This window comes from Passer montanus, unplaced genomic scaffold, assembly GCF_014805655.1.
Source record: "Passer montanus isolate IOZ18808 unplaced genomic scaffold, ASM1480565v1 scaffold1, whole genome shotgun sequence".
NCBI lineage: Eukaryota > Metazoa > Chordata > Aves > Passeriformes > Passeridae > Passer > Passer montanus.
Genome location: NW_024356504.1, coordinates 4766062 through 4779504, shown reverse-complemented (window position 1 = coordinate 4779504; position 13443 = coordinate 4766062). Strand labels below are relative to the sequence as shown.

Below are 13443 nucleotides of genomic sequence, written 5' to 3'. Positions count from 1 at the left end.
TGCATGATTATTTCAGTGATTTGAGTTCTGAAACGCTGAAAATGAGCCTGTTTTATCTGTGCCTTTCACTGCTTTCTGCAAATCTGGAAATGTGTTTTTGATAGAGAGAGGATCAGCTCCAAATCGTAAAACTAAATAACCCTTCAAACTTTAGGGAATTCAACTGCCAACCAGACTTCAATCCTGAGTTTGGTAAATGTCAACACCCTTCCTTGGGCAGTGAAGCAAAGTGAAGGAAGAAGTGTTAAATAGGATAGGGAGCTGCCTTAATTACTTGAATATTTTTAAATTTTTTTTTGCAGGAGATATTTAATTCAGGAACACTTGGTTGTTTCAAATCTTGTGACCCTGCTTAGCTTTCTAAGCTGGTGCTTTGGTTAGATGGAGAGAAGCTAAAAGACAGCTGCTGATGAAGCAGCATGGATGTGATGTGACTACAAAAATGATACAAAATTGTCCCATTCCCATTCATAATTTATAAGTATCTAGAATTCTACAAATATTCTTTGAGACAATGACTTCAGCTAAAAAGAATCGACAGTTCAAATTATATTTGTGTATGGCTGCTCAATCTGGTTTGGAATTATGGGTTTGTTTATCAACATTAATTGTATTGAATTACCTGCAGTGAAACATAAACCCTTTGAGGAAAAACAATTCTTGTCCTGCTGGCTTTAGCAGTGTTCAGACACACTTTGCTTTAAAGTAGCATAAGGATGAGTGTGAAGACATTGTGGGTATGAAACATTTTCAGGCAGTGGTGAGAAGGGGCAGTGTTTGGTCTGGAAGGGGATTTTTGCTGCCAGACATCCCAGCTGAAGAGCAGAGCCCCAGGCAGGGTGTGACACTGAAGCAGGGGCTGGGTGAGGTGCAGAGGGGATTGGGAGCCCATGGGGACAGTGGAAGGGGTGGCACCCTGTGAGCCCCATCCCCAAGAAGAGCAGGGCAGGGCACCCAGAGAGAAACGGAGCAGCATCAGGACAGGGCAGGCACAGCTCTTCAGGAAACTGAGTGCCCACAAATTCACTGCCTGGAAAAGGGGACATTGATGGGACAGGGTGAGTCCATGGATCAGCATTTGCAGTCCTCCCTGTTTGCTACTGACACTGTAAAGTTTGTGCAGTTTATGTGGAATCAGTAACTTGATGTTTCTAACTGGGATGTGCTCTTAGATACAAACAATTTCTTCTAAAATATCCTGGCTTTGTTTTGCTTTTTTGCTACAAGTAAAATCTTACATTCTGTATTTCATGCCCATCTTTACACCGTGATCAATCAGTGAACAGAAATAATCCCCAATCTACAGCATTTTGGTCCTTCTTGGTTACTAGCTGAGAAAGCTGAGGGCATGAGCTGTGTCACTGGTACAAAGATTGGAAATATGAGAAGGAAATATCCTTTCTCATAAATTAGTGTTGCCATAGCTGTGGCTGTAAAAACGGCTGAGATGACCTGAGTAATGAATTTTTACTGTCTCTGACAGAATGTAACCTTTCAGCAAACAATTCAGATATTGCTAAGCAAAGATGCTGAGCTGATCCAGCAATGCACTCTGAGGTTTCACCTCACTGCCTGCTTGTCACAGTGTTCATATTGACAAAGGGCAGGGCACAGCCTGAGTAACCCCACTGGAGCCACGCTGGAGAGCCCCTGTGGCAGCCTGTGCTCTGGAGCTGTGGCTGAATGTGCCAGGGTGCACCTGCCCAGCTCCACTGCCTTCTCACCACCTTGGCAGCCGCTGAGGGCTCCTGCAGTGTTATGTGGCTAGATATGCTTTTAATCCAGGAGTATGATGGCTGGAATTTAACTATTTTTAATACTCCAGGCCATTTTTTGCACTGTAAAAGTCTGCAGCTTTGTGCAGGAAATGTATCTTTTCAGGGCAGTTACCCGCATTTCCTGTCATACATGTTCATATGTTACTGACAGGAATTTCATTTCCTCTATGTCAATTCACACTAATTTATTCCATTCTGTAGATGAGCATCTTATTTCATAATGCCACACCAAGTTGCTCATGCTGACAACCTGGTGCTGTGAGAACATCTTGAGGCTTATATATAAGTATATGAAGTCTTGGGCACTTACTGGACAGAGAAGGAAACTTCCAAGGTACACTAGCATAAAATGACTGGCAGAGGTGAAAGCAGGCTGCAGAATGGAGCTTATGAAAAAATCATTAAATAAGATCAATAGCTACTTGCCATGCAAAAACCAATGGGTAATGCTCAGTGATGTAATTTCTCTCCATTTGCTACAGTTTTCATATTTAATATTGCAATTAAACCACACAGCCAAAAGCCTTCACTCCTACAAACAATACAGTTCCGTGGTTTCATCATACCATGTATGACATACCTTCTCTTCTGTCCATAACTCTGCCCTTCTCATCTTTGAAAAGCTCCCTAAAAAAATTATTCACCCTGGCTCCAGCAATTCCTGACAGAAGTACTGAACAGCAGCTGTTAGATGAGTACTGTGGATTGTGCAAGAAATGGCTCTGTAAGTGCAGAGGAAAAAACAGCAGACAAATTTACCTTAAAAACACAACATAATTTGGAAACAAATGTCCAGTAACCTGTAGTGACAAAGTGTTTGTCTTACTAAAGGGTGTTGCTAAAGAGGAGCTGCTAAGAGCTTGGTAGTAGCTGAGCACTTTCATGTATCACAGTTCTTAATTGGAAATGGCTGGCTTATTGCAGGGCACACTCACAAGAGCTGTGGCTTTGGAGCATTAATGTATTTGCTTGGTTTATGTCAGAACAACGGATTCCCAGGAGACTGTGTGCTGTCATTTGCATGGAAGAAAAGAGAGAGAGGAGCCCAGAGCCCAGCAGAGAGTGATGGGCTCCTGTTAGAAGTAGAGCTGGTAGGGAAACATTTTTCCTAACAGTTAGAGATGGTTACTAGAGCTAAGTATGATCTTTAATGAAATAAAAAATAATTTTATGCAATGACAGTAATGGCATCAGAAAATAGCGTAATTCAGGCTTACGATTTGTTCAAATCATGCATTTTTGATCAATAGTTATGTTCCCACTTTGTCATAAACTGGGAGACCCCAAGACTAATCTTGCACATTTGCTGTTTAGGTTTTTTGAAAACAGCAACTCTTCCTGTCTGGTCTCTCTGCCATCTTTTTATCTTGATGTTGCTTCCTTTTCCAGCTTGAATTCTACCACACCAAGGCAGAGCTAAAATGGGTTTAGGCCCATTCATTGAAGTCTGCTTCCTTATACTGAACATGAGACAGGGAAATATCTGTAATTGTCTTCATTTTCATAAAGTCCATTTCATTTGTTGGCTGAAACCATCCAGCAGTACGTACTTTATAACTTCCCTCAAATGAAAAACTCAATATAACCAAAACCAGGATATTTGAACTTCCAAATATCCTGTGATAGGTATTTACCCTTTTCATCCAGCCCCTCATGGTATTTGGAGGTCAAAAGAACACATTCACCAAGTAAGAAATTATCCAGTGTGGTCACAGCTTTGGTGCCAGCAGTCTTCTCTCTGTCAGGACAGAGCCTCTCTCTCTTTGGCTCAGGACAGCTTTGCAATCGTGTTCAACACAAACTTGACCAAGGCTTACCAAAGAAAAAAGAAGCAAATACTGTTCAGAACCTTTATTCAAGGAAGAGAATACCTCTGCTGCAAATACACCATCATATGAATTGAACTAAGACGTTTGTGAAAAAAGGAGCAAATATGGGCATTACACTTGCCCTTATTTTGGTTTTCTGTTTCTTCCTCCACAAAAAAAAAATACCTGATGCAAGCCAAATACAACCTTAACCATGACTTCTATATTTTCAGGGATTAAGCATCTGAAGAGTCAGACTGAGTCAGTGTTTCCAGAAGAAGAAGAGGGACTTGGCGAGCGGGAAGAGGAGTGGGGCCATTAGCCAGCACGGAGCTGCCCCAAGCCCAGAGCCCCTGCCCTGCCCTCGGCCCCGCCGTGTCCTGTCCCCACCGGGGGCTCTGCACACGTGTCCTGTGGCCCTTCTGCCCCGAGACAAAACTGTTATTTTAAAGTCATTTTTTTCTTTTATTTTCTATGACTTAGAAATGTAATTTGCAAATGTGTTGGCTCCCTGACGTCAGTACTGCCAGAGCTTAACTGCTGCGTGTGAGCTGTATCTGAGGCTTATTGTAAATAAAAGTGATTTAAAAGGTACAAAATAAATAATACATTAATTTAGACAAGATTGTTGTACAGAAGGTTTGTCTTGCTACAGAGAAATGTTCATATAAAATGAAATGTTCATATGAACATATAAAATGAAATGTTCATATATAATATGAAAAACAGGACAGGTGACAGCCTTCCTGCCCTGCCTATAGCTCAATCTGAGCCAATGAGCAACAGCACTACAAGCTGCACAAATTCACCTTGGGAATGAGTCCCAGGGTTTTGGCTGAATGGGTCATACCATCCTTTTTATTTTTTGGACCAAAAAAACTCTATGGCATAAAATGGAATAAGGTGGAGGAGGGAAAAAAATGTTTCTTCAAAGTCACACTTAACAGATTATTTTGATTTTTCAATCAATGGTAAATTTTTAAATGAATTCACTGTCATTTTTTATTAATTGTTTGATACAAAAGTTTTGTCTTCACTTCAACATTCCACTGATGCAAATCTCTTTTAAAGGGCTGAGCTAGCAAAAAAACCCCCAAACAAACAAAAACCAACAAACAAACAAAATAATAAAATCTATTAAATATAGGAAAACACAGAGCCTTTTGTCTATGCCTTGCATGGTGATTTGACTGATTTCACAAGCTGAGGTCTTCCACAAAGACCTGCTGAGAACAGGATCTGTCCACTAGTGTTTCTTTATATTTAAGAGCCCTTTTTTTCCTCTCTCTGTATCTCTGCATCCTGCCCTCTTTGGTTCCATTTTCTGTAGAAACACTGCAGACAGGATCCACGACTCCAGCTCAGCAAGGGTGTGCAAGAAGGACTAAAGAAGGACTCTGCAATTATACAGGAGCCACTACAGGACTTACAGGACTGAGAGCTTTTTATGTCCCCAACAACAAAAATAAGGAAATGATCCTTCAGAAACTGTTTGAGTGGCCCCAGGTCAGGTGTGGAATGGCAGCAAGAGGAGCTGGGCTCTGGTCCCAGCTCTGCCATGGCTTTGCTTGCTCACAGCACCAGGCTCTTCACAACATTGCTTTTTGCCACAGTGCTCCTAAGCTGCCCCATTGCTGTTTAACCTCACACCATCTCTCTGTGCTGCTAGCTAATAAAGCACTTTGGATATTAATGGCTTTTTCTGGTTATTAGTACCCACGGGCTGCAGATCAGAACTGTCTAGGACCTGTGAGCAAATGAAAGCATGGACATGATTTACAACACTGGATATCAGGACAAGGTATTGAACACTGTGAGATCTCAGCATTTCAAAGGCAACACACAAAGCACCTGGTAGGAGCTTGGAGAATTCATCACTGAACCTGCTGTTTCAGGTTGACAGTTGGACTTGAGTATAATTGCACTTCATAAATAATAGGGGAGAAAAACCCCACCCAGATTTAGCTTGAACTGTATTTGACTTTCAGAATGGTATATGTTGTTTATTCTCCAGGCGCAAAATCAGATAACACTTAAGTAGATATAAAGAGTCAAGATTTAAAACTTCTTTCTAAAGCATTCTAAAGTATGCTTTCTAAAGTATAGTTTCCACTGAAGTGAGAAGAATTTTGCTTAAGAAAAACCATAGATTTTGGCTGAAACATACTTACCTTTGGGGAAATATGATGTGGACTGTACAGGAAAGCTTCTATTATCCTGGTATCAATTTAATTACTGGATTTCTTGCTTTTTTTTTTTTTTAAGATTGTTATAAATTCTGCTAAAGTGTTCAAGGATTTGCCCATTGTCTTCTCATAGCACCATTATTTCTCCCCAGTAATGTAAACTGAAAAATCACCATTAGTTCTTGCACTGTTGGTGTTATTTTATCAAAAGTATCACATCCAACACTGGCTCTGAGGCAGGGCTGCAGGAGAGGTTCTGTTGCCTGTGCTTGGACAAAGGCCTCTCGTGGTGTCCAGGGTCCAGGCAGTCACTAAGGAAGGGACTCCAGCTCATCTGCGCTTCCTGTAACATCAAGGGCCAGCCTGGTGGTGGTTTTCACTCTTTAAAAAAAGCATTTCTTTTACTCCAGGAGGTGAAGCATTGGGTGGCTCTCTCCAGAGCTGGCCTGGGTAGGCTGTGATGGTTGGGGAGGGACCCAAGCAGGGCTGGTGCAGGCTGCAGGTCTGCTTTTGTACAGCTGGCACCGTACAACAAAATGTCCTGCTTGGTGCAGGGCTCTCCTCCTCATTTCTTTTCTTTTGAGACAAGTTGTTGTTTTTTGGTTTTTTTTTTCATGAGAGACCTTATTCCTGCAGAAAATAAGGCTTTGTCTGTCCACTAACCCTGGGGGGACAATGTAAGGGCACATTTAAAACATGCTGTCCCTCAAACTCCCCTTTCTCCCTCTCCTATTGCAGCCATGTTAGCACCCAGGCCCACAGATGTTCTTTTTTCATTCTTTTTATTATTTTTTCTATAGCAGCTCAGAGCAAGAGTGAGCTCCAGAAAGAGCCTCAGTTGTTCTGTTGATTCCTGACATGTGCAATTACATTTAACCTTTTCATGCACAGCATTATACTTGGCAACTGAGCTGATGCTAAATGCCGTCTGCTTTGCCCTATTCTCTCCTTTATCCTCCTGTGAGGATAGCAGCACTGGGAGCAAATCTCAAGCAAGATATCTGTGCACCCTCTGCTAAACCTCAGGCTGTTTCATCAAAGTGGGCTGATGCAGTTTATACAAGTTCAGTGTCTATATACTGCTGTAGATTTTTTGTGGTTTTTATTAAATAATCCGGGGGGATTTGAGCAGAAAAATTATTTGGTATTCTGCTAGGCCATACCCACACTTTCAATTTTGTAATGATTTATTTGCCTAGTATATACTGACCCTTAGTGGTAAACTGAGATTTTAATTGCGTTTCCAAGTTTCTAAATTTTGCTTTTCTCTTTGGCCCAACTGTTCAGAAAATAGCAGGAATATTTGCTGTGCAGCAGGATAGCCTATCTATGTAAATAGCCCACAACATCCTCAACAGACATTAACAGGCATGTGAAAATAATGATGACAGGTGTTATTAGCTCTTCTGAAGGGAGGGCTGTGGCAAGCAGGAGTGTCGAAAGGTTATTCCAAAATGCAAAACAAGAACGCTGGCATTGAGAAGCAATACTCTCCACATAATGAGAAACAAATAAGAACTCAGTATCTGGCACTAACGAACACCTCAAGCTAACTGTGGAATGAGTATTAATTAGGTTTCCAAAATAGCATCTTTCTGAAAAGCAGCTGAGGTGTAATATTGCTCCTTATTAATCAAAGCAATGGGACAATGTGAACTCTGCAAAAAATAAATGGTTTGCAGATGGCTGTGTGCATCTTTAATAATGGCAGAAGAACACAAGTTACAGCTTTAAATGCCAGGGACCCTTTCTGCATCTTCTCCTTTTCAGAGAGCGATATTTGCAGTTTTCAAGGCAGTGAGGAAAGTGTGTTGGTTTCTTATTACATTTTCCCTGCAGCATAAATTCTGTTGATGTGCTTCCCTAATCATTCTAATTACACTGCCATATGTTGCTCTCATCTTTCTTTTTCTCTCCTAATGGGACATAGATTCTCTCTTTTGAATATGTCATTTGTTTATTACATTTATCAAGGGTTTTAACATTATATGGGACTTTTAATTGCTTTTTTAAACACTCAGCAGATTGAATATTAAAAACAGACATGAAGGTCAACTATAAATAATATTTAAATTGCTCATGACATTTTTATTCTCTAATTTACTGGAAATATCAACTCTGTAGTCATGGTCCTGTATCTACTATTTACTTGAAACCACACACATGTCCTCCAGAGATACTTTGGCTGCAGTCACAGTTCTGCCCTATCCCAGACCACCTTGTGCCTAGCAGATTAGGAGTCCTGCCCAGGTGGGAACACTAAAATAAAGATGCATCATGTATTAAAATATTTGACCCAAATATGCTGCCATTATTTCCAGTTGTGAATTACTGCTGAACCCCAGACAATAAAGGTGAATGCTCATTTCTGACAAGAAAAATACAGTTCTCTCTCAAAGTCGAGCAGCCTCAAAGATAAGGAAGCACAATTTCAACACAAGAATTCAAGATGACCTAAAGTTAAAAATGTGCTTTGTAAGAGACATTAGATCCTCAGCGTACCCCGCACTGCAGAAAACAAAATCTGTGAGCCAGCTGAATACAGAGAAAGCAAGAGACAACCAATTACTATCCAATTAACAAATTAATTTCTGGTATATTGACACCATCTCTCTTGGATTTCATAGAAATGCATCACAGGTGAATTTGACCCTTTGGCTCATTGAATTTTGATTGAGATAATCATATCAGGCTTTATACAAATAATTAGCCAATACTTTCATGTGATTTGATGTTTATTCATGGTATTATGATACAAGTCCCACAGTCTTGCCTGCAGGTTCAGGAGTGTTGCTTGTAGGTGAACCAGCATTAGGTCCTATGTGGTGATGAGACAGCTTTAAACCTACAGTCCAAACAAAAGTGAAGAAACTTCTATTCTGCTTAACTGTTCCATCTTAAAGCCAAGATTGCACCTACCTTTGTGATATTTTAACCCCTTATTTGGCTACAACTTTGTTACTTCTGGTTTGTAATAATGACCTATACAGGATGTCGCAAATGCAGAAAACTCAACAGCTTTAAAGTTCATATACGATGTGTAATGTAATCTCAGAATAGCTGATTTTGTTAAGATATTATCTGTCCAAGTTCAGCTAATGTAAAGTTCCCCAACAATTCTCCACTCAAAGACCACAAGCAAAGGACTGGCCTAGGCACAAATAAAGTATTTTGCAGCAAAGTTCATCCAAAAAGTTTTATAAGAGACTTTTCCCCATTTTTGATAAGAAATTTTTTCCATTTATAACTACATGGTTATGACTTTCTTCTTTGTTCCCGGGGGAAAACTGAGATATTCACAGTTTGATAAAACTTTTGAATGTTTGCCCTGGGACATAGAAAAGGAGTCTCTGGAGACCCATTAAATACTTTAATGACCAGGAAAGTAAAATTATTCCAGGGAAGTGGCCTAAATGTTTGCATAGTGTTTGACAGAGGGCAATTTCTTTTACTCACAGCATTAAATTCAATTCCACTCATTTTTCCATACTGTTTTCCAAGGATGCAAATTTAAATGAATTTTAAAAAATGCTTTTAAAGGGATGTACTCCCCTTTCAGACAACCATTTTTCTGCTAAACTACTCTACACAGTAATCTCTAATCTGCTGCTGGAGATTGTTAGTCATACTTACATTTTCCTCTTTCTCAAACAATAACTGTATAGTCTGTTCAAAACACACATTTTAGACACTTACCATTAGTGATCTTCATTTGTTAATTTGAAAGTATTTTCATCACAGTAGTGGCTTGTTTGACTTCTGGCATCTCTACAAGAAGGCCCTTTGTGCATATAGCTCAGATGGCACCTGGAAAAGAGGAACTGCAAAGAATGTGGTATAAAGTAGTTGTCTTGATTTATTTTCCTCATGTACCTAGTTAGGATTTGATACATGTTTGAGCCTATGGGATTCTTTCCATTCATTTTCAGTCCAAGTAGTAAGGGGCCCTCTTTAATTCCATTTACACTGAACTTGGAGTGTAAAATTTACACCATGCCATGAAGGTATCTCTCAAAGTCAGACCCTTCCTGAAGAATTGTTGCTAACAAGTACAGTACCAGTGGCTCCTTCAATTTCAACTACAGTATGAATTTTTTTGTGTAAAAAATATTTTATTGGTTATGTTTTTCTTCATGTGAGGGGTATTTTAGCCATAAGGGCTAAGGGCAAGACTCATTTAAAAAAAATTGTTTTCAAATGTGCTATGAGGGTGTGAGTGAGTTTGTGTGGCAACTGGGACAGTAATGGAAAAATTGTGGTCTCCCAAATGGGTGAAAGGGTTGGAAATTACCATATATACACACTGTCACTTCTCAAAGTCAGTCATACACAAAGGAGCAAAAATGCTCCAGGAAATCCAATTTGTAACTAACACTCAGGAGCTTCACAATCCTTGCCCTCAAATCAGGTTTATTTGGGAATATCATCATAGGAAATATGGACAAATACAGCAGAATAAAAACACACAGTTGTAGATTGCCTTCTTGAAAATTAAATAAAAAAATACTGGCTAGATCATAACCCATAACAATATTACATAATATATCTGTCATATATCTCAAGATAAAAGTACAAAATAAAACTCTTGAGGGCTCATTTATAGCTACAGCTCGTCAGTGTGCTCGATGCAGGGTACATGCCCAGAATGCTGTGGGAGAGATGCAGATACAAACACCATTTCTTAGGGCCCCATGCAGTGTTTTGGTAGCAGAGCCTTACAGGTTTCAGAGATAAACCCACTGTTCTGGGAAAGGCTCTCTCAAGAAGCCTTTCTCCCATATGAACCCAAATTTCACCCAGCCCAAAGCCTTAACCAGCATGTGTTGGCTCTATTGGTCTTTTCCATCAAAGAAAATTTCTCCTCATCCAAACAACACACCAAACTTTGGGTCACGTCCAGGCAAAATTTTGCTAAGAATAAAGGAAGGAAGAAAGAAAGAGAATCAGCTGGCATTAACAAAAAACTAAAGACTCCTCTTGTATTTCAGTAACATCTACCACAGTGATAAAATCTGAATACAAATGAGCAAATAGGATTATTTATAGAAAAATCACTCTTCTATCCTAATGAATGAGATCTGCAGGCAATGAGCACCTCCTGGGAGACCAGGAGCTCCTTCTAGCTTCTGCAGTGGGAGATCTTGGTGCTCGCTGTGACAACAGGACACCGAGAGTCCCACAGGGTGCTTCAAGTCCTCTGCAGAACCTGTTATATTTTCTGCTTGTATTTCCAGGGGAAAAGTTTTGCAGAGTAATAAATGTCAACGTGACAGAGACACAGAAAAAAACTTTAAGTTCAACTATGGTGAAAGTCTGAAAGTGGAAGTACAATATAAAGATTAAATTCTGATTGCTTCAGACTTTCAGTCTCAGTGAATCATAAATTATCATTTGAAACAGTCAGTAGCAAGTATCTAACTGGCCCAGTTTTGAGATAGTAGTTGTCTTTTGTTCTCTTCAAATTTGGTGGGAACTTTAGATGATCTACTTATCTAAAATAAGTTTCTGACTTCTCAGATCTTAATCAAAAAGATTTTTCACTGCCACAGCATATGGCAACTTACAATTTAAAAAAGTCTGATATGACCATTAAATTTCTTCTCTTGTCATAAGGACAATAAGAAGCCGTAAGATGGTTTACATTTTATTACAAAGGAAAAAGAGAGTCCAACATTCCCAAAAAAGGATGCAAAGGTGCACAGAGCGGTCCAGGCTACTATAATTTGCTTAAACACCAGCAGAGAATATATATAAATTCTTAACTCTTAGCAAAAAATATTGATTGCGTTATAACATCTATGATACAATTTAATCTGTTAACATTTCATTCGTTAACGGCACTGTACAGAAATTTGTCCATGCTAAATACAAGCCTTGGACCAGATACACAAAACAATTTAAATGTATTTTTTACACCCTATATGCACAAACATTTCTTAAGTTAAAACTATGCATACTACTTATGCATAGCACATATATGGCTTACATATTCAACGACAGGAATTCCACCTTTTGGCATGCCCTTGTCCCAGGGCTCAGAGCTTACACTGTTCCCAGCTCAACTTTGACTGCTCTGCTGTCAGAAAAGAGACAGTCAACGGGTATGGACATGTAAGGGTCAGCAAAGGGGATTGTTTCATGATTCCTTCTTCAGCTGGACAAAGCGTGCCCTTGTTGAGGTGGAGCCTGATGCCTGCTGAGCTCTGGTTGGATCCCTGAAGCAGCAGATGAACAGCACACAGGTGTCAATCGCCCTTGGCACAGGGGAGAGTGCCACTGCCCCCACAAGTCCCCTTCAGAGCGGACCATGGCTGATTAGAAAGACTTTTTGTTCAGTGAGGTAATAACCACAGGGTCCGAAAAGGAGAAGAGGGAGCGCAGCGTCTGGAGCCACCTGAGTGCCTACAACCTGAACGGGAGCCTAGAAGTTTCCTGGCAGGTTCCAGCAGAGGGAAATGAGGTTGGCTGCAGCTCTGTAAGACACCCAGACAAATCAAGAGGGGTCATGTGCAGCTCAAGGGAAGAAGAGATGAAAATGGAGTTTCTTCACGGGCACAGTTTTGGGCTGGAGGGCTCATTCTGAGGCTTCTTGCAGAGGTAACTGCCTGTGTGCTGCTGTTTTTGCTGCCCTCAAAAAGAAACAAACTCTAGCAAAGATGTTGCTGGATGCATATTGTCACCTTTGCATTTGAGATAAACCATGACATAAGGCCTCTGTGTCACCTTCCAATTCTGTCTGAGAGGCAGCACTACATTTTGCTGAAGTGAAGCAATTTTCATGTATTTCTGTTGCTGTCTCTTCCACCCTACAAAACAGTAAGTACCAGCTTCATGGTAGGACTGACACCAGTGCTGTTGTATTTCAAAATATTACAGGATTCAGAATGTTTTAATCTTTAACACCAGATGCTATTCAATTAATTTTTAAGAGATATTTCAAACAGTTTCAAATTTGTTCAACACCAGTTCTGTCCATATGGCAGCCACTGCAGTGGGGAAGAATCTTCATTCGCACAGGCTGGTCAGCGTAACTTTGCAACTTCCCTGTACAGTCTACAAATATTTATTTCTAGATATTTTAAGGAAGCTAACAAGTAGGACTTTTATGGTGCATGCAGCATGATTGCATGAACAAGTATCTAGAAACACATTTCATTTTGATTTTGCATTTTCATTGGACGCCAGCAGCAGTGACATGTAACAGCAATCCCAGGCAGATGACAAACATCATGTTTTCACACGTCTCATGATTAACTGGAAATGTCTGGTATCAGTGATGCAACAAAGCAAGGTCCAACTTTGGCTGAAAAGGTTATTTTGGCTAGTTTAAGAAAGCAGAATAGAAGAGGAAATAGCAACACAAAAACAACTGAAATCTTGCGAATTTTTAAGTGCCTTGAGTTACCAGCTCAGGGTTTTACATTTTACATTTTTGAACATTTTGTTCAATCACTCTCCACAAAAATAGGATGATCCAAGAACAAGTTGACAGATAACAGCCTCTGAGATCATGAGGTAGGAACAGCTAGAGTTCTTTTCTCCTGCAACAGAGGTCAAATGAAAATTCATAAGCAAGATATTTCTGATACTACTACTTCCAATATTCCATACACGTGAATTGAGGATGATTTATCACATGATCATTTACTCTGACTCTAAGGATTCAGATTT

General features: G+C 40.0%; 2 protein-coding genes across 2 annotated transcripts in view; one reads left to right on the top strand and one right to left on the bottom strand.

Moving 5' to 3' along the window:
• Nucleotides 1-8323, top strand: part of PPP1R1C (protein phosphatase 1 regulatory inhibitor subunit 1C) — a 52076-nt gene extending 43753 nt beyond the window's left edge. The window contains 1 exon segment of the mRNA XM_039698933.1: nucleotides 3820-8323. Coding sequence (XP_039554867.1) covers nucleotides 3820-3908 — 89 coding nt within the window. The 3' untranslated portion in view covers nucleotides 3909-8323.
• Nucleotides 8324-10165: 1842 nt separating this feature from the next.
• Nucleotides 10166-13443, bottom strand: part of PDE1A (phosphodiesterase 1A) — a 145852-nt gene continuing 142574 nt past the window's right edge. Inside the window, exon 15 of the mRNA XM_039698794.1 lies at nucleotides 10166-13313. Coding sequence (XP_039554728.1) covers nucleotides 13281-13313 — 33 coding nt within the window. The 3' untranslated portion in view covers nucleotides 10166-13280. The remainder of the gene's footprint in view (nucleotides 13314-13443) is intronic.